Source organism: Marmota monax, unplaced genomic scaffold (genome assembly GCF_021218885.2).
Source record: "Marmota monax isolate L192 unplaced genomic scaffold, Marmota_monax_Labrador192_F-V1.1 WCK01_AAM20220418_F8-fsc00055, whole genome shotgun sequence".
NCBI lineage: Eukaryota > Metazoa > Chordata > Mammalia > Rodentia > Sciuridae > Marmota > Marmota monax.
In genome coordinates, this window is record NW_026695205.1 from 833,555 (window position 1) to 856,048 (window position 22,494).

General features: G+C 37.8%; 1 protein-coding gene across 5 annotated transcripts in view; it reads right to left on the reverse strand.

Annotated features, from left to right (window-relative positions):
* Window positions 1-1,115: 1,115 nt before the first annotated feature.
* The window catches only part of Tdrd5 (tudor domain containing 5), a 67,977-nt gene continuing 46,598 nt past the window's right edge, over window positions 1,116-22,494 (reverse strand). For 4 of the 5 annotated variants that reach the window (XM_046430274.2, XM_058574428.1, XM_046430275.2 and 1 more), the window contains 4 exons: window positions 19,458-19,640; window positions 18,552-18,695; window positions 7,736-7,946; window positions 1,116-5,912 (listed from right to left, as the gene is read on the reverse strand). In XM_046430274.2, the coding sequence (XP_046286230.1) occupies window positions 5,665-5,912; window positions 7,736-7,946; window positions 18,552-18,695; window positions 19,458-19,640 (786 nt within the window). In that variant the 3' untranslated portion in view covers window positions 1,116-5,664. The remainder of the gene's footprint in view (window positions 5,913-7,735; window positions 7,947-18,551; window positions 18,696-19,457; window positions 19,641-22,494) is intronic. The other variant, XM_046430276.2, reaches the window with a different exon arrangement.

The window sequence follows — 22,494 nt, forward strand, 5'->3', positions numbered from 1 at the left end:
AAAAGCTAGATTTGCTGTCACAAATTGATTTCTACAATATGTCTAAAGACTCTGTAAATCCGAAAAGACTACAGCAAAGCCAGCATAGGATATGCATTTACTGATAATTACACGACATTTGCCACAAATGATTTGGCTTTTGGTATAAACTCACCATTTTTTCCTCTCAGATCAAGTTTTGTCCTTGCTGAGCCTCATGAATTGGGGTCAAGTCAATTACTAGACAGTTCCAAGTAGAAGCTAGATAAAGACCACTAATTACTTGATGAAGTTATGTTCCTGAATCTAAAAAGTGTGGCAAAGACGAATCTACCTCAATCGTTGAAAAGGTTGTTGCAAAGCACGTTCTGTCTGGTCACAGCTTTCCCTGCCTACAACATGAAATGTGAAAAGGATGCTCCCACTTACCCATACCCAAATGTCCCCCGCCTCTCCTCTCACAATTTGGCTGTCCAACTCCAGAACAGTAAAGCAAAGCTATCACTTACAAAACTCAGAAGGGAAAGGATAAACTTCCAGCTCTGGCCCATTCAGCATGTTTGCTTAAGTTTCAGCCTTCTAAGGACGAGACAGTTATCCATGAGGACAGCAGCACAGGGAGAAACACTGAATTGCCCTTGGGGATATGCCTTGCCTAGTTTTCAGCATCCTCAATGATACACACAGTCTTACTAAACTGAAAGGCGTTTTCAGACACACAGCATCAGGAGAGCTTCTCCACCAGAGAACCACCACCAAGAGCAGTGCAGAACAGAAACTCTGCCTAAGGGTCATTTGTTCTAGTGAGAAACGGACAGAATTCAGTCACTGGCTTCTTCTTATGGTCCAGTGGGATGGCATTAAGGAAAAGTTTTAGAATTCGAGAGCCCCCTGGAAATAATCCGCTCTAGGCAGAAGAGCGGGACTGCAGCCAAGGCAGAATCAGGGAGGTGACAGAGTGCTGTATGATGGTTCCAGCCACAGCTGGGTTTGGCATCTAGAGTGCAGAATAGTGGCAAAGGGAATTTTAGAAGCCGGATGAAGAATTAGAGGGGCTTGACATGTTGCTATGAAGAAAGAAAACAAGTCTTTGAAATATAACTGTCAGAAACTTGTGAATTGACTCCAACACAAAATTTTTAAGTTTATGAAATATAATTATTTATCCACAACAAAGAAAAGGATTGCAAAACCCTTCTCTGGAAATGAAGAGGTCATAACAAAAATGAAGACAAATTGTTTAGTCAAAAAGTGTAAAGTCTCTTTTCCAACTTAACTAATCTTGCATTTTACTCAACTACTTTGAATCACATATTCAAGTAAAAATTTCATTTCTATAGAATCAACACAACAAAAAGCTAATCACAAAGAAACACCTGGACACTTTGGACAAATCTGGACTTCATAAATATTTAAATCAAACAAAATGCTGTTACAACCTCCAAAGAGTAAACTAGTATGATCACTCCTTGATCCCAACAACTCCCCTTCAGATTCTGTGACCAAAGCCAAGAGCAGAGAGTCGTGGATTTGGTTTTCTATATCAGAGCATTTGTATAAGTGGCATTAAGAAGAAATAGTCAAGCAAACATTGTTTCCTAAGCTCATTTTTCCATAAGTCAAAAATATTTAGCAGAAACATAAAACAAGATTTACACCCAGTAGGAAACTTTTTAAAAGTAATTCCTGAAAACTATGCTTATAACTAAGAAAATTTAGCTCTGAATAATTCTCTGCTCAGTTTTATAATTTTTTTTAAAGAGAATCTTTTTTTGGGGGGGGTAGATGGACACAACACAATGCTTTTTTTTTTTTAATGTGGTACTGAGAATCGAACCCGGGTCCCACCCGTGCTAAGCAAGTGCTCTACCGCTGAGCCACAATCCCAGACCTCTGCTCAGTTTTGATATATTGCCAAATGCCAATTTCACAAGTGGCACATGAATCGATCATAATACTGAATATTACAGAATCCTCAATTCAGCAGTTAACATTTTCCCTGCACATGGTTAAAATACCATTTAAAGGATTGATTCCAGTTGGCCAATGATACCAAAAACTTCCTAGGCCAACTGGTGATTAAATGAGACAAGAGGCACCCATTAGAAATGGAGTTCAATTCAAATACACAGAGTTAGTTGACAGAGCAATGTACTTGGGTTGATATGTTGGAAAAGTCAAGATCCTACAAATTGAGGAATGCCATCCGTGGCATTATATAAAAATACCTTAGAAAAGCCTTGTTATGTCATATAAATGTTAATAGGAAACTTGAGAAAGATTTCTCTGTGACCAAAGATTCAGATTCTGTGACCAAAGCTGAGAGCAGAGAGTCGTGGATTTGGTTTTCTATATTCTATTTCTATATTTGGCTTCTGGCTCCTTATGACATCCCCTTTTCAGATTCTTTGCTGTAGAACTGGCCCACTGTTATTTCAATTATTCATCTTCAAGAAAACGGGAATTTTTATAAATCAGTCCTCTCTCCCCCATTTATTCAGCTATAAAAACCACCATTGTTTTGGTCTGATTTACCAAATCCATGTTTTCTGGCACAAATTATTCATAGCACATGAGATAGACTTGCACACTCCCCCTTTGGAAAGGGCTGTGCGCTGGAGTCGGCAGAGCTGGGGGAATGGAGCTGTGGGACTCCAGGCAAGCCAGTTTTTCATACTTCACCTTTCCCCACCGAGGGCCCTTCCTAGGTCAAAACGCCATAATTCTAGGCCTCGTTAGACACAGGCTGATTGCAGGCAGTAGCCTCTAGTTGTTCCCAGCCTTAGAAAGGGCAGCTGGCATTTCACAAGTGCTGGGCTTAGAGGGAAAAGGCTGGCTGCGCTGCTGCTGCTGGAATCCCAGGGGGCATTTTTAGATGGGAGAGGGGAGCACTGGCTATAAGCTGCTGCAGTCAAGACCCAAATGTCTCTAAAAGCAAGGCCCTCTTCCATTCCTGAGGAGTAAAGAACCAGGAGTTTCCTCTAGTTTTCATCCATTCCCTCTCTCACACTTGAGAACCCACTTCAAACATTTCAGGGGGACCTCCATTAGTGCTAATGGCTCCTGAAACCACAAACATCCAAAATGTACACAATGGCCTATCTTTTGACAATAAAAAGCATTTTAACTATAAACCACAGAGCATCTACATATCTTTTGTACACTTCTTATTGTTGTTCCCGCTCATAAGCAGGAACATACTATTTTTCAAATGATTAAATTTGATTCTTTTGGGCTATTTAACTACCAAACAAAACGCACATTTTGGGGAACAAGGTAGGTAAACAGACTCACAGATTGGCTATTCTAGTCAGAGCCAAGCAGTCAAAAGGTATAAGCCTTTCTTTTTTCTTTTTTTTAAATTTTAATATTTATTTATTTATTTTTTAGTTTTCGGCAGATACAACATCTTTGTTTTTTGTATGTGGTGCTGAGGATCGAACTCGGGCCGCACGCATGCCAGGCGTGCGCGCTACCGCTTGAGCCACATCCCCAGCCCGGTATAAGCCTTTCAAAGGTCCATTCTTCACGCTAATTCAAATAAGATGTCAAATATTAATTACTAAATAGGCTTCTTTCAATGTATGTTGACATTCAGTTTGAGAAAGCTTCTGTGTAAATACTTCTCTCTCCAGCCATATGTAACAGAGTGGGACTCTGAAAAAGCCTGAGCACATTAAATATTTTATAATCTCTATTTAATTTGCAAGGTATAAAGTTAATCCCTGTCAGGTTGTAAAACCAATTGTCAAACTTACATAAAGGCTACCCAGCGTGGCAGAGTTCTTCCCGGTGGCTGGGTGCAATTATAGAGAGGGTTACAGTTAACTAACCAACCATGTACTCAGTCAACCCTTCCACTTAAGACACACCTTCTTCCAAACCCAGTAACCACTCATCTGGAGAAATGAACTCTATTACTTGTACTTGATTTCTTTAAAGAAAGATCCTAAGTTGCTGAGGGTCTTGCTAGATTGCCAAGTCTGTCCTCGAACTTGTGATCCTCCTGTCTCAATCTCCTGAGTAAAAATATCTTTAGAAAAAATTATGAATAATATCTAAATTTATATGATAAACAGAGCTTTGTCAGTTCCATTGAGTTCCATATATGACATTTAGCTCCTTATTGACCCTCCACATATTTCTCCAATAAAGATGTCGGATGCAAAATTCATAAAGCCCAAATGGGAACCTGTTCTATCTGTTGAAGCAACTATTAGTGATATGTTCAGGTTTTTTTTTTTTTTTAATCAGTTAGTATATCACCATTCTTATATTGGCATTAAAGATGAATCTGGATTTTTAAATTTTATCACATTAAACATATTTTCTCTAAGACTTTTTAACATTTTTTTGGTACTAGGGATTAAACTCAGGGTTACTTAACCACTGAGTCATATCCCCAGTCCTTTTAAATTTTTTTTTTAATATTCATTTATTTTTTAGTTTTTGGCGGACATAACATCTTTGTTGGTATGTGGTGCTGAGGATCGAACCCGGGCCGCACGCATGCCAGGCGAGTGCGCTACCGCTTGAGCCACATCCCCAGCCCTCCTCTTAAATTTTGAGACAGGGCTTTACTAGGTTGCCGAGACTGGCCCCAGTAACTGGATTTACAGGCATGTGCCACTGTGCCGGTTTAACTTTCATGATTACCTAAGGTTCAGCAGAAGTACTCTAAGTGCATCCCTCTTCCTTCTTTAGTGGATATTTGCTGATTAAGCCATTGAGAAGGAAAGAGAAGAAATTCCTTGTTGTACAAAGAAGGGAACTAGCAGACCAGGTGGTACGTGTAGCATGCCAGCTGTTTACATCTCTCTGACTTCTGAGAAATGATTCTATATTGGGAATTAATTACATGGATAAAGTAATATTCTTAGAATTGGGGATAAGCCTAGTACTTTAGCACAAAGAAATGAATGTCACATTTTTCAATTTCAAGTACAAAATTGTGCTGGGGATGGAACCCAGACTTTGAGCATGTTAGACTAGCACTTCACCACGGAGCCACAAACCCATACTCCATTCCACTTTTAGTCTCTCCTCTTGATTTATACTATAAGCTCAACAGAGTGTCACACAACATTTCGTACAAAGTCACTTTAGACAGTGCTACATAAATGCCTAAACACCAGTGCATTGAAACATGCCACATTGACACTTCTGGGAACTGCAGTAACTATATAAGGCTCAGCTATGTTCCAGAAATTTGCCCATCCTGAAAACAGCTTAATATTTTTTAAAATGTAAAAATAGTTATATGACCAAAGCGTCAGGGTGTGGATTTTCTTACTGCTCCCAGTATTAAGAAAAAATAATGATGTTCTATAATATGTAATATTTCAAATTTGATAGAAAGCAGCAACCCTAAATTCAGACATCCTCCTTCTGGAGACAGGGAAGTGGGAATATATTTCTCTTACTAAATATGGATCACAAAACAGACTCTTAATTTTCATTTATCAGTCATGATATGTAAAAGAAAAATATTTATAGAAACACAAAAAACAAAAACTCCTTTAAACTACATTAAAAACAAAGGTAAAAAAACAGAATAAAATCATTAGTACAAATAAAAATAATGTTAAATATCAATACTTACACACCAAAATGGACAGTTAGCATAACAAAGCTATCGAGTCCCTTAGGATGAGCAAAGCGCTACTGTGCGCCGCCCCTCCCCCCTCAGGTTTCCACCCTTTTCACACTGGGGTACCAGTGCAGGAGGCTCCTGGACGTGGCCAGGCGCGCGGCAGCTCCCAGGGCAGCTGTGGCTGTACTTCGAGGAATGTAGAGCTTCTGAGAAATCTTGTGCTCAGGAGACAAAATCAAAGACAGCTGGTCCATGGCTCCTTGACTCTCATCCTTGAACACTGCGATGGCGTGGCGACTAGAAAGATCTTCGTTCTTTAGGCTCCCTGGAGAGCTCTCCACTAAAAAAAGAGAAGACAAGTCTTTTCACTGCCCTCTCTCCTCCACTCTAGTTCTCTACTAACAGGTACTACAGTCATCGTCTGTTAGGTGATGACAGTTACCCAAGGCTGTCAGGGATGTTGAGATTCAGAAATCAGCCGCTAGACGGAAAGGAGAGAGGATGGGGAATCATACCTTGGGATCAAACTGTCAGGATAAAGAGAGGGGAAAATGCACTTATGAACCAGGCAGGGAAGACTGCTTTCCAAGAATTTCATAAAAGTAAACTCAGATCCCAGAGAAGAGACCATAAGCTCTCCCATTTCCTTCCAGCCCTGAGTAACACAGCGTGCCACAGGCGTGCTCTGTTGCCAGGTCTGTGCCAGTGTGAAAGCAAAATGGTTGCTAAGCAGAACCAGAGCCAGTTATCAGCCATAAAATGACTGTTGTAGGCTTTAGATTTAACTAAGAAGTAATCCTTTGGAAAAAATAAAACTGAGGGAGCTCCAATGCCCAGAGTTCCCAGTAGCTAAGGAAGCAGGTACAAGCATTCTCAGATGGGTGCTAGACCAGTGCTGCCCAAAGTAACTGGTCCATGACTGTTGACTGCCAGCTACTATGATTGAAGTGGCTTTTGTTGGTGTCTAAGCCAACCTGCTGCTTCCTTCAGGAAAGTCCTGCTTTTTAAAAAAAAAAAAAAAATCAGGTGAGCTAAATAGTACTCAGCAATGCAGTGTAGATTCTGGCACAAGTTCTTTACTGTCTTGTCTATCATTACAAACATTTCACCGACTGCCACTTAGTTACTTGGGTTAGGTAAAGATTTCTAAATAGAACACACAAAGCTCAGATTATAATGAAAAAAAAATCACTAAATTAGACAATCAAAATGTAAGCCTTTGCTCTTCTAAAGTCACTGTTAAGAAAATGACACTTAAAAAAAAGACATGACACAAACTGGAGGAAAGATATATATGCTAGATAGAGATATAGATCTGATAATGGATTTATGTCCAGAATAAAGAACTTGTTTACAAGTAGATAAATCAATATTAAAAACAAATACTTGGACAGCCACTTAAAAAGATATATGAATGTCAAATTAGGCAAAAAGGTGGTAAATAGGAAAAAGCAAATTAAAATTACCATAATAGGCCTGTAAGCAGGAAAATACCATCTGCTAGTGAAGATCGGAGCTATCAGAACTTTTAAACCTTCACAGGTGAATGCAAACTGTGCAGCCACTTTAAAAGCATTTTGGCAGTTTAAAAAATTAAACATGCAGTCACTATACATCCTAGCAAATCCACTTTTTTGTAAATACTGAATGGAAATAACATAAAAACTACAGTAAGTAGAGCTGAAGTGTGGCTCAGTGGCAGAGTGCTTGCCTAGCATGCATGAGCCTCTGGGTTCAATTCCTAGTATTGAAAAAAAGTTATGGTAAATAAAAGAAGCCAGACATAAAAACTACATACTATGTAACACAGGAAAGGGAAAGTGACATGCCAGAGCCTAGCAAGTTAGTGGAGGGATTGACTGCAAAGGGGCATAAAAAAACTTTTCACGATGGTGAGAATGTTCTATATGACTGTATATTTTGCCAAAACTCAAAAGAATCATAACCTTAAAAATTCATAATTTTTATTCTATATAAATGTGAAGTCCCTCCAAAAATCATCAGGGGGGAAAAAAGAATGGCATAGATAATGGGAACAACGGAGACAAATCCTACAGTCAGCAATGCTCAAGTATGTCCTGAAAGAGGTAAAAGAAGGTTTTCAGCAACATGGCCAAATATCATCTGTCAGTGGCGAGCATACAGGAGCGCACGTGCACCTACCAGAACCAGAGTGCTCTCCTGGGGCGTCGGCCGCGACAGTAGCTGAGCTGGCTGCTGCTGTGGGCAGCTGAATTTGCTTTGTTGGAGTCTGGATGTTGTTAGGCTCAAACTGACTCCCTTCTGCTGACTGCTGTGACTGGAAAAGGGAGATGTAGAACTCTTCCAGTTTGGGCAGTGTGGAAGAATCCAAAGAACCTTTCAAGTTTGGTTGCTACAAAACAGAAGCAATGAGGCAAAGGTATGAAAAGTGACTGTTAGCATAACAAGAATTAAGCCCTTTTTGTTTCCTTATATACAAAATATATATCATAATTAATAAATAAAATACCTCACTTTCAACCTAGGTAGTCTCTAGAAACATCAAGCTCTTCCTTCCTTAATCTGATGAGTACCAACTTAAGAAACCTTTATTATATTTGGGCAAACATGGTACGAAGCGACCACACACAGCTGGGGAGGATGGGCAGGATGTGAGAAATGACATTCACTGCACACTTGATGTCTGGCACTGCGGAAGGTTGTTTGCATGTGTTTTTTTCATTTAAACATCAAGAACCACCTTTCTAGGTAGGTGTAATCTTTCACTTACCCTAATGCTTTTCATAGAGGAGTTATCTGATGTCCATCTTCTATGCAGATGGGAAAACTGAAGCCCCCAAAGATAACTTGTGCTTTACTGGTTAGGGAGATAGAGATTAGCCTCAAACCCTAATCTATATCCCCTTAGCCAGTAAAGCTGCCTGCCACTTTATGCCTGGACCTTATTTCCTGTGCTGGATGTAGAAAATGCCTTCCACTAAAATGCTAGCAGAATATGGGACCCACCTCCTGTTCTGAAATCCTGCTGACTTGTTTGTTCCCAAGGGCTTTCAGGCAGGTCTGAAGGGATCACAGAGGATCTAATAATCTGTTTACAAATCTCCTTCAAGTATTGGCCAAGTCCTAAACTGCACAAGCAAAGTGTGAGATTCTGAGAAACCCAACAGGAAACAGCAGCCATGAAGCTAAACAAGATCAGCAGACACTTCAGCATCCTGTGGTGGGGTCAGAGTCCCTCCCAGGTGGGGATCAAACAACCAACTAGGCTTTCAGAAGGCCTGCTCAAAGGATGACGCTTTAGACCAAGAGCCACAAAGGATTAAGAATACAGCATTCTAACAAAGCCCCAACCAAGAATCAATGTGTATGCTAAGGTGATTTGCTAGTATCTGCTAGCCAAATGACAACAACCTTCTTTGGAGGAAAATAACTTAACCCAGAGCTTTTTAATTTTTTTGCATAATATCCAACATTTGATTTGAAAAAATCATGAGATATGCTTCCTTCTTCCCTCTACCCCATTGCTAAAAACAGGATTAGACAGAGAGGGAAAAGAGAGTAAGAACATAATCAGAGGCAATTCAGATATTCAAACTATCTGAAAGGGACTTTAGCATACCATGATTAACATGGCCAGGATTAAATGATAGACCAAACACATCAACATATGAAAAATATAAACAAAATGTATAAAAAAAATCAGATGGGCATTTTCAGACTGAAAAATAATGTCTAGAATGCTCCAGAATGAAGCACTGCCAATCAAAACAAACAAAAAACAAACAAGGTAAGAGAGCCCCACAGGAGATTCAGTCAGAAGTTCTAGCATCTTATAGCTGAATTCCCTCAGGAAAGGAGAAAGACAATAAGCAGCAGAAACAGCTGTTAAGATAAATGGGCCCAAAATTTCCAGAACTGAAGAACGAGCAACTCTGGTGAATCAAAGTGGGATAAATCCAAAGGATCTATCTATACATTCAGACATATCATCGTCAAAGAGCTGAGATGCAAGTCAGAAAGAAAAGAAGGCATGATCTTCAAAGGTGCAATGATAACTCACATTTCAACAGAAGCCAGAATACAATGAAATGGCCACTTCAAATAGTTGAAAGAAAGTGCCAATCTAAAATTCCACACTTAGGGGAAAAATTCATCAAAAGGAAGGTGAAAAAAAAACCCCAAAACCCAACAAAAACTCCTGAGAAGATTTGCTGATAGCAGACATACACTACCAGAAACAGGAATCAGGAGCACCAGGAAGGCACACATGTGGTCAAACATATATGAATCCTGAGTGCTTAAAAATACGCCACCATGTGCTGAATTATACTATAGCAACACAGAACACCGGTCAAAAAGAAAGACTTAATAATTACTTTTTTCTATGGAGAAGAAAATTAAGACTTGCTCAGATTCCAGATGAAAATTCACACACACACACACACACACACATACACACACACACACACACAAAAAAAAAAACCCCAAACCATAATTATGTAGGTAACTGTCACAAATTTCTCAATCACCCTCTGGAAGGCCCCAAATAAACTTACTTTTGACTAGATTTCAACTTACTGTCACAACTCTACTACTTCCATCCCCATGTTGGAGCTGGGCTTTCTCCCTCCTTCCTTCTCAGGTTTAACCAGGTACTCCAGGGCCTGTGCAGCTGTCCCATCATCCTCAGAGGCCTTTGCTGCTGCTGTCCCATCTAGGCTGTTATGCCCTTCAAATTTGCTTCTTGGTCTATGAGGAGCTCCTTGGCAGGAAGGGTGATGAGGACAAGTGTTTCTTTTGAAATTCTTGGTGGGCCACTTACACCACATCCTTGAGCCCTGGCAACATTCCACTCACTCCTGAAGCCCCCTCTAGACATGTGGGAGTGCACCATTCTCTCAAATGCCACTAGGGACCCACCAGAAATCTGAGGGTAGCTTCAGGTTGCTCTCATATCGTGCAATTGTGTCTAATGTATACCTGGTCCACTTCATACCCCTGTGAAAACTCTTTTGGGAGAACTTCTGGGGAAGAAGTTTCTACAAACACCCTATATTCACCTACTCAGTCACTCTCATGACAGGAGGGCTTACCAGTTTGGTGAGTTGATAGAAGTCTGACAACTACTACTCCATATTTCCTTGCTGGGCAGAATTCGTGTACTAAAGGTTACTACTCTAGTATGGGCCTAGCTCTCACTGCTTGACTCAGGGGTCAATAAGGACAGGGTGGGTCTCTGCTTCTTCTCTCCCATGCCGTCAGCAGAATGAAGTTGCTCTGCTTGCAGCTGGGTGAGTTTAACTCAGAGAAAAGAATAGTCTGAGGTCTAAACTATTTTTCCAAATCCAAATTTGCTATGAATGAAGCTAGTTTTTTAATCCTCCTGTAGACTGTTTTCATATGAGTAAAACAAGGTAAAAGGCAGAAAAATGAGGATAGATATGCACAGGACATCCAACCCCAAAGAGTTACTGAGAACAATAAACACATGACAACGTACCTGCTGCTTTATAAACATTTTACAAGTACAGAGACCTTTGACATTCAAAAGGATGCATAGCTGAGGTGGTACTCGACGGCCTGGGCCACACTGTCTGCGTTTAAATTCCAGCTCTGCACTCACTAGTTTTATATCACTCACCTAATTTCTTTAAGCCTCAGTTTTGTTATCTATAAAATAATAGTGTTTGCCTCACAAGCTTTCTGTGAAAATTGAGTTAACATAGACAAAGGCCTTAGAACTGTGTCTGTTATTATTATTCTAGAAGGACATTCAAATAGAAGTATCCTTTTACAGTTAAAGAAAAAGGGCACAGCACAAGCCAGACATCAGCAGCTAAGTGCTGGAATTGGAGTTTTCAGGCTTCAACTTTTGATATGCAAGATACTATTACAGTTTTGCACTTGTGTTCTAGTAAGCCAAGCAGAAACAAAAATCCGTAAGTTGTCTGCCAATGTAATACTCCAGAGTTGGTCTAAGCTTATGGTCCCCTCCCTAAAGACAATGTTTCTCATATTCTTATTTTTACAGCTCTTATTCATCATTGCTGTAAGTAAAGAGGATACAAAGACAAGATGCTTGTTGTGAATATACCTTCACTGAAGGCGCATGGCAGAAATGGGAAAACCCTATCTTGACTATAGCCTCCCTATACTGAACAGTTTTGGTTTTTTTTTCCACCTAGGACTGAAACTAAGGTCTTGCATGTGCTAAACAACACACTCTCTACCACTGAGTTACACTTCCAGCTCCGTTTTCCTTTTTTTAGAGGAAAAGTTTTAAAATGTTTGATTTCCTCTTTCTTGATACTGGCAACAGTCTTAATTTTGCATCTCTTCCATTTTAAGAAATAGGTCTCCAGAGAGGAGCTCTTTTCTTCCAAAATATCCTTTTCCCATTCCATATTTTATTCCAACATTTGATCTTTAACCCCCCAGTATGCCCAAGATCAAGTTAAGCCTTATTTTGTGGCTAGAGATGGAATTGCTCGTAAGAAAAAACACTCCTGTAATCCCAGCAATTTGGGAGGCTTAAGCAGAAGGATCACAAATTCAAAGCCAGCCCTTAGCAGTTTAGCTCAGTGCTCTACCACTGAGCCACAACACCAACCCCTAAAAATATATTTTTTAAAAGTTAAAAAACAGTTCTATCTTCAAAATGATAAATATGGCAGGTACTCTGCTGTCTTAAAATAGGGATAGAAAAAAAAGAGTACAGAAAGTTTTCTCAAAAAGAAATAACACAAGTTCGTTCATTAAGTATAATAGCACTTAAGATGCTATTACACTATCACATGACACAGTAATGAATTACCTAACCTTTGACAATACTCTTTCTTCATGGGAGTTATAATGCTAAACAAAACTACATGAGAAAAAGTTTGATAACTCATGCTTCCAAATCACAAAACATATTAAAAAGCTAATATAATCAAGGTAATCAGTTACTGGTATAGCAATAGACACACAGAATTGAGAGCACAGAAATAAACATTTAAGGTCAATGGGGTTTTTAAAAAATATATTTTTAGCTGTAGATGGACACAATAACTATTAATTTATTTATATGTGATGCTGAGGATTGAACCCAGGGCCCCTTACATGCTAGCAAGTGCTCCACCATTGAGCTACAACCCCAGCCTTCAATCAAGTTTTGATATGGGTGCTAAGATAATACATGGGGAAAGAATATATAGTTCTGGGACAAATACATTTTCACATGCAAAAAAGTGAAGGTGGACTTTTATCTCACACCATGACAAAAGTTTTCTCAAAATGGATTAAGGGCTTAAATTTAAAAGCCAAAACTATAAAACTCTTAGAACAAAGAACAGGTATTAATCTTTACAACCTAGGGTTAAGTAATGGTCATACATATGATACCAAAAACTCAAGTAAACAAAGAAAAAATTAGATTTCATGAAAAATTTGATGATGCAAAAGATACCATAAGAAAGTGAAAGAAGGCTAGGGTTGTGGCTCAGTGGCAGAGCGCTTGCCTAGCATGTGTGATGCACTGGGTTTGATCCTCAGAACCACATAAAAATAAATAAAGGGATGCTGTCCAAGTACAACTACCAAAAAAAAAAAAAAAAAAAAAAAAGTGAAAGACAACAGAACAGTCAACAATTCTAAAAACCATGTATCTCATAGGGATCTGTAATAAAGTATTATACCATTACAACTTAAAAAATGGACAAAGGATCTAAAGAGATATTTTGCCAAATATAAGCAAATGGCTCTAACAAGCATATGAAAAGATGCTCAACATCATTAGCCATCAGGAATATGCAATGAGACATACATTATATCTATCAGTATGTATACACATACATCTAAAAAACTAGAAAAGTACTGAAGAGGTGGAGAAGCTGAAACCCTCATGCACTGTTGGTGGGAATAGTTCAGCTGCTTTGGAAAACTGTATGGCAGTTCCACAGAATGTTAAAAACAGCGTTATCACATGGCCCAGCAATTCTACTCCTAGTTATATAACTAAGAAAAACTAAAATCCATGTCCACACACAAACTTGTACTTAAATATTCTTAGCTGCATTATTTATAATGACAAAAAAATGTGCAATCAGCCACAAATCCCATCAAGTGATGAGTGGATAAATAAAATGTACTATGTCATATGATGAAATATTATTCAACTATCAAAACAAATGAAATACTTATTCATACAACAACACTGATGAACCTTGAAGACAATGCTAAATAAAAGACAATCGCAAAACACCATACGTTGTATGGCATCTATAGGAAATGTCCTAGACAAGCAAATACCTACTGACAGAAAACAGATCAGTAGTCATTTAAGGCTCTGGGAGGATAGGAAGGGGCTTAATTGCTAATGTGTATGGAGGTTTTAGGGGGGTGATGAAAATGTTCTAAAAGAGATATAGTGAAGGTTGCACAACTCTGTATACTAAGACACTGAATCCTATACCTTAGCGAATCATGGTGGTGTCCTAATTATATTTCAATAAAGCTGTTATTTGTTTATACATGACAGTAGACTGTATTTTGACATATCATACACACATGTGTTGGGGGCTGCGATCAAGTCAAGATGGCACCTGGCAGTTTGCCAGGAGGAGTGGTTTGTGAGGCAACACCACCGAGCCATTAAGATGGTGGGGATTCCTTATTGGCTGATTGCTGTATCTGAATAATTGAATCAAGCTGTGTGTAATCAGGTATATATACCGCTGTTGTTCCGTAATAAAGCAGTTCCCGCTTCAACCTTCAAGTTGCTTGTCACCTCCCGGTTATTTTGCCCAGCCGGACTGCGGCAAATGGTAGCCCATACGGGGGAACTCCGGGACGCTTGGGGGTAAGTGACAAGGGAGAACAGCAGCCGATTTGGATTCCAGAGAGACTAACTAAAGCGATTTCTATAGACCAAAAAGATGATTTGGCTCAAATCCATAATAGCTGATATCCAGAACTCCAGTTTAGCTATCCTTACATCTGCAACAATGGTTCTCCCACACCTGGAGGCTAATGAATAATGAGCACCATTAAGGCCTATTTCAAATGTAAAAAACCTTGGGGCTTACTTGTGGGAATACCTTCAGACCCATATGCAAGTTACAAGAAGAAGGATGAGATATCAAAAGAAGAGTCAAACCCAGGTGGTAGCCAGGATGCTTTTTTCAATTTTATTTTTTGAGCTCATACAGACCTAGGTTAATGTTTTTCTGATCAGTTCTATTTTTTAACAACTGTGGAGTTTTTAAACATTGCAATGGAGATTTCGCCTGTGAAAAGCTACAAGGCCTTTACTATTGTGTTATGTGTGCACACTTGTGTTATGTGTTATATGTCTGTATGTGCGTATGTCCAAATCATATAAGCGCTCATGAAAATTAAAAAAAAAATGGATCCAAATATCTTTTATTCACGTGATTTAAACAGTTTAAACAGATGAAAGTAAAGATGTCTTTTTAAAGACATTTTAATTAAGCTTACAAGTTTTTCTAGGTGTTAAAAAAAAACTAATAAAATGTTGAAATAATCTACCTAAATTCAGAAATTTACAAGGATTGTTTTAAAATGTGAACAAAAAAGGAGGTTAACAGATCTGTTTGTTTACTTTCACCTTTCCATTATATATAATAATTCTGTTCAGGATAATGTACTAAATTGTTCAGAAAATTGTTTTCTTAGTGCCTGCTGGAATGCTATACAATTTTCTTTAGCCATCATTGCCAGAATTCCTACTTTCATCCCAGTGCCAGTGAAAACAAAAAGATAAGAATTTCCAGTATTACTGAAAAACCAAATGAGACTTCGGAATTACAGCTACCATCATCACAGCTGTTGCTGTTTCTGCTACTGCTGCTGCAGCTTCTGTGATAGCTATCACACAAACTGTACAAACTGCTGCATCAATACTTCAAGAAGGAATTGACATATTAATGGATTCCTCTGCTTTAAGCTGCTTACAGAACTTACCTGGACTGTGTATCACTTATATGCATTATGAACTAATCTATTGATAATTGTAATAGTACCAGGGTATCTTTGCTGACAGTGTCATTGGTGGTACAATTTTTCCAAGGGCTTCTTACTTGGAGCAGTAAATGGCTTGGTATTGTGGCATTTTGTATCCTCCTCCTCCTGCTTGTGGCAGGTTGTTTATGGTGTTTGTATAGATTACACAGATCCACAAGTATGGCTAAATATATTGGGCCGGTAGTCAAAGACGGGTAAGATCCAATTACAATGGTACCAACCTAAGCCAGGAGGCTGACGACTTGAGGTCAGACCATCCAATGATGGGTAAGGACCATATGTAGTATTAGACAACCTAAAACAGGCACGGTCCTTAAACCACATACTTGTTAATAAAACAAAAGGGGGGGGATGTTGGGGGCTGCGATCAAGTCAAGATGGCGCCTGGAAGTTTGTCAGGAGGAGTGGTTTGTGAGGCAACGCCACCGAGCCATTAAGATGGTGGGGATTCCTTATTGGCTGATTGCTGTATCTGGATGATGATAATTTAATCAAGCTGTGTGTAATCAGTTATGTATATATACCGCTGTTGTTCCATAATAAAGCAGTTCCTGCATCAACCTTCAAGTTTTTTATCACCTCCCGGTTATTTTGCCCAGCCGGACTGCGGCACACATGGAACATAACACTTCATTTTTGTAATTGTAGATGATGTGAAGTTTCACTGGTCGTGTAGTTACATAAGAATATAAAAAAGTTATGTCTGATCCATTTACCGTCTTTCCTATTCCCATCTGCCCTTTCTCTTCATTCTCCTTTGTCTAATTCAGTGAACTTCCATTCCTCCCTCCCTACCACTTATTGTAAGTTAGCATCCACACATCAGAGAGAACATCCAGCCTTCCAGCCTCTGGTTTTTGGGATTGGTTTGTTTCACTTAGTGTGATAGTCTCTGGTTCCATCCATTTAACAGCAAATGCTGAAATTTCATTTTTCTTTATGGCTGAGTAATATTCCATGTGTTTATGTACCACATTTTCTTTATCCATTTGTCTGTTGAAGGGCACCTAGATTGGTTCCATAGCTAGCTATTGTGAACTGAGTTGCTATAAACATTGATGCAGCTATGTCACTGTAGTATGCTAATTTTAAGTCCTTTGGGTATGTGCCAAGGAGTGAAATAACTGGGTCAAATGGTGGTTTCATTTCAAGTTTTCTGAGGAACCTCCATACTGCTTTCCATAGAGGTTGTACCAATTTGCAGTCCTACCAGCAATGGACGAGTGTACCTTGTTCCCACATCCTCACCAATGTGTTACTTGCATTCTTGATAATTGCTATTCTGACTGGAATGAAATGGAATCTCAGTGTAGTTTTAATTTACATTCCTCTAATTGCTAGAGATATTGAACATCTTTTCATATATTTTTAACCATTCATATTTCTTCTTCCATGAAGTGTCTGTTCAGTTTGTCCATTTACTGATTGGATTATTTGGTTTTTGGTGTTAAGTTTTCTCAATTCTTTGTATATCTTGGAGATTAATGGTCAAACTGAGGTGCAGATGGCAAAGATCTCCCATTCTGCAGGCTCTCTCTACATGCTCTTGATTATTTCCTTGGCTGTGAAGAAGCTTTTTAGTTTGATACCATCCCATTTATTGATTCCCGATTTTACTTCTTTTGCTTTAGGAGTCTTGTTGAGGAACTTTGTTCCTAAGCCAATATGATGGAGATTTAGGCCTATATTTTCTTTACAGAGTCTCTGGTCTAGGTCCTTGATCCACTTTGAATTGAGTTTTGTGCAGGGTAAGAGATAGGGGTTCAATTTCATTCTACTATATATGGATTTCCCCAGTACCATTTGTTGAAGAGGCTATCTTTTGGCACCTTTGTCTAGTACGAGACAACTGTATTTAAGGGTTTGTCTCTGTGTCTTCTATTCTGTTCCATTGGTCTTCATGTCTGTGCCAATATGATGGTTTTGTTACTATAGCTCTGTAGTATAATTTAAGGTCTAGTATTGTGATGCCTCCTGCTTCATTTTTCTTGCTAAGGATTGCCTTGGCTACTCTGGGCCTCTTAGTTTTCCTAATGACTTTCATGACTAAAAGCTGATGTTTTTAAAAAAGTGATATCACAAAATATAAAAGCCTATGTTATGCTAAAACTAAATCCATTCCCTTAAGTAACCTAAATTTCTGGAACAGACTGTTTTATGCACTATAGAATGGCTTTATCATTGCTGTCAAACAGAATGATTGTATTCTGTACAACATATATCACTTAGAAGATTCATCTTCCCCAAATCTGATTTTTTTTAAATACCTCTGTTTTATTTTTATGTGGTGCTGAGGATTGAACCCAGGGCCTCACACATGCCAGGCAAGTGCTCTACCACTGAGCTACAACACCAGCCCCAATTCTAATTTTTAATAAGAGACCTAGTACCAAATTTCATGATTTACACAAATTGCCTGCTGTTCTCAGGACACTCATATAATATATGTGAGAAACATGAAACATGGATTTTGTGCCAGAGTTACTGCTTTCTGACATTGCAACACAAAAGAAGAAATTGGTCTATACTACAAAAGAGCTTAAAATATGGCTGTTATAGGATATGCCTATTTTTCTCTCTGCCTAATACAGATTTAATCAGGCTTTTAATTTTAGGCTCAGGATTTTATTCTTAAGAGAGAATATTAATTAAAATTTATTCTAAAGTCAGTATAAATTTTATGCCTCTATAGTGTATCAACTGCTCATTATTTTACTGAGAATGAAAGTACTTACCCATGCAAATGCTACTGTAAAATTCATTAGATATTTCTCTTTTATTCTTTTTTTATGTTATCTGAGGATTTGATGATGGAATACATTTTCCTTCCAGTTCTAAGCTAATTTGTAGAGTATATTTTATTCTTTATTGTTTGTTTTCTTTTGCAGAGGTGGATGGGGACGGAAACCAGGGCCTCACATATGCTGGGTACAAGTGCTACCACCAAGCTACATCCCCTGCCTTGAACACTTACCTTTAGAATTCTGGTTGTACCAGTATTTTTTTCTTGAGTATCCAGCTCTTCTCGTTTTTTAATTTCTACTTTCATTCCATTCACAAGGCCTGAAGGCTGCCAGGAATCATCCCATATATCTTTGGGTGTAGGAAAACACCAATCCTAGAAGATAAAGAAAAACGCAATAAACTGAATAGTAACACATGACCAAACAAAGAGGATAATGTGGGCATTGTAGAGGCAAGGAAGAAACAGGCATCGAACAAGAAAGGTACAGATTAACTTTCTACATCACTGTGACTCTCCTTCTTCTGTTCTGGGTCTGCACCCAACATCTTCAACTTCTCTGAACGCTTGAATCTCATAAACATAAAAACAACCCTGTTTGTAGTATTTAACATTGTTTCCATAGCTACATGATTTTTCATGATCGTCTAATACTTAAAAAGCATAAATACTAGGGAGTAACTTAACTGCATCTTCTTTCTCACAAGTATTTCTTCTTTTTTATAAGTAGGGGAAAACATATTTCAAATATATATAGTTAGGCACAATATGAGCAAATGTCCTGACTGCAGAAACCCAAGGTTATATTAAAAGACTAATGCAACAAAAATAAATTTCAGAAAACAGTTTCTTCAGTTTTTTTTATGGATTCCAAAGCATTGACTGGGTGGGCCAATGATAAAACAGATATCATAACACTTGAAAGGGCAGATAATCACAATAAGACTTCCCTCTGCTGGATCCTCTGCCCACTTATGTACTACTACCACTTTTTTTAAAATCATGTACTATTATGAATTAGAACCTGACAAATTCATTTAAATTCCAGAACATATAGCTTTTTCAAGGCCTGGACAACTAAATTTAAATTTCCTCTTTGCAGTAGTGATTTTCTTTCTGTTATCCCAAGGGTCTAACCTTCTGTGGCATTTCTTCACATGTAGGACACTGTTTCTTTCCACCAAGGCTTGAGGTAAATAAATGGGAGGCAGCATCACCTCCTTTTCCTATTTTAGCCTGCAGTGGTAGCCAGTTCTCATCCCAGATATCATCACCTATGGTCACTGACTCCAGGCATGGCATTCCAGTGGGGATCTCATCCTAGAATGTATCAGAGGACAAAGAAAAACTATATTTTATAGTTCCTATGAGCATATTTTAAAATTTAGTTTTATAATGTTTCCTGACTCTAAGCAAGGATGGCAGTTTAAATACACAATTTATTGCTATTTATTTTTCCTGTGTTCCTGAAATGCCACCAAAACAAAACAAAGAGACTTAAGGTATAAACTCCATGGTCAAAGAGACTAAAGAAAAAACCACCCACACTCTGGATATAGGAAAGCACACAACTGTCAACTGATTAAGGAATCCCAATAAAGCAGACTGCGGAGGTTATAGTGAGAAAAACTGAGAAGCAACCCAAATTTATAGAATACTTTAAAAGTTCAGGAAATGCACTATAAGGTTTTTAAAAAGAGGAGTAAAATGTGGCAATGAAAACAAGAACATCAGTTAAAAGTCAGTGTGAGCAGCTATGAGATATTCAGAGCCCTGCCCTGTTTCAAGAACTCAGGCAACCACACCTCTTGGTCTTCCAGAGGGCCAAGAAAGACTTCTGGAGGGTAAAACTGAAAGCAAAACAAGCACAGTAAGAAAGAGAAATTGGGTGAAGGTTTTTATACTGAATATTGCTGGCCCTCTTTTCAATATAGCAGGATAGAGATAAAAGGAAAAGGCATGTGAACTTGAGGACAGATCCATAAACATTACCAAATCTGAACAGAGGAAAAAAAGATTGGGGAAAAAAAAAAAACCCAAAAGATTCTTTTTAAAGCCTCAGAAACTAAAAGACAATGTCAAAATATTTAATATTTGTGTAATTAAATTTCCAAAAAGAAGAGAACAATGTCAAAAAATAATTTGAAGAAAAGTGGCTAAAAACTTCCAAAGACACAAACCTACCAGTTTAGCAAACCCCAAACACCATAAACCCAAGAAAATTCATGCCTGGACAGATTATAATCAACCTTCTGAAAACTAAAGGCAGAGATTATCTTGAATGGAGCCAGAGAAAAATTAAATATTACATGTAGAGACAGAGCTATATCATTGCTGTGAATTTTGTATCAGAAACTATGAAGGCCAAAAGGAACTGCAATAAGAAGCTTAAAGTGGGGCTCAGTGGTGAAGGGCTTGCCTAGCTGTGTGAGGCACGGGGTTTGATCCTCAGCACCACATACAAATAAATAAATAAAATAAAAATTTCAACAATAAAAATACGTTTTTTTAAAAAAGCAGCTTTTAAAGTACTGGAAAAAAGCAGTAGCAAACAAGATCTCTATATTTGGCAAAAATACCTCTCATATTTTTAATGTTCTTTAAAATGAAGATATAAATATATGGTCAGTGAAGAAAACTAAGAGATTTATTGTCAGTAGACCTATACTAAAAAGAATTCCAATCCTTTGGATGCAAAGGAGATGATATCAGAAGGAAAGCTGGAGCACTGAAAAAGGAAGAACAGCAGAAATGAAATAGACTCTTCTCCTCTTTAATTTTTTAAGAATATATTTGAATGTGGAAACCAAGAAATATAACGTTATGAAATTTCAATGTAAATTTAATACATAAGATAAGGATAGTAAAAAGGTAGCAAGAAGATGATTTATATGATGGTAAGATACTGACATACTGTTCAGTGATAAATTACCCATTAAGTCCACTGTAAAAAGAAGTCAGGGTTTATACTGTAATTCCTAGATATACCACTGGGGGGAAACCCTACACAGATATAATTAAAAAACATAACATATAAATTAAAATGCCAAAAAATTTCAGAAAAATAAGAATAGAGGAGACTTTCCTCAATTTGCACAGAATATTTATACAAAACTTAGAGCTAACTAACATCTTTGGTATTTTTCCTCCAAGATAAGAAGCCAGGAAAGTCTGTCTCTCACCATTTTTATTCAACATAGTGCTAGAAGCTCTATCTAGTGCAAAAGGCAAGGAACAGAAATAAAAGCCATGCAGACCAGAAAAGAAAAAAAACCCATATCTGTAGATGACATGACTAAGAAAACCCCAAATAATCTACTAAAAAAAAACCAAAAAAAAAAAAAACAACCCTCCTAAGTGATCAAGGTTGCACTATACAAGATCAGCACAAAAAAATCAATTTCATTTCTACATACCAGCAACGAACATGCAGAAACTGAAATTAAAAATACCCCATTTATAATCATACCAAATAACATTATATATACAATTAATAAAACATATACAGAACCTATATACTGACAATTACAATGTGCAGAGATAAGAAATCAAAGACCTAAATAAATGGAGAGATACACAACATTCATGTTAAAAGATTCAACATAATAAAGATGTTAATTTTCTTCAAAATTAATCAAATATTGTAATGAAATATCTATGGAAAACCCAGCAAGGTATTTTTGCAGGCAAAAACTTACTCTGGAATTATGTAAAGGCACAGATCCTAGAACAGATAATACATGGAGCATGGTACTAACATAAAAGCAGACAAATTGACAAATGAAGTAGAGTAGAAATTCCAGAAATAAATCCATGCATTACAGTCAACTGATTTTCCACAAAGATACCCAGACACACAATGGGGGAAAGAACAGTGTCTCAATAGATGGTATTGAGGAAACTGGATTCTATACACAGAGAAGAATGAACTTAAGCCCTTATCTCACATCACATACAAATATCAATTCAAAGTGAATTAAAGACTTAAATGTAAGATGTAAAAGTACTAGAAGAAAACAAAGGGGGAAAGCCCCAAGACACTGGTCTTGGCAATCATTTTTTTTTTTTAAAGTATGACCCCAAAAATAAAGGCAATAAAAGCAAAAACAGACAAAGGAGATTACAGCAAACAAAAAATTTCTGCCAAGAAAACAGATTTCTCCCTTTCTCAAAA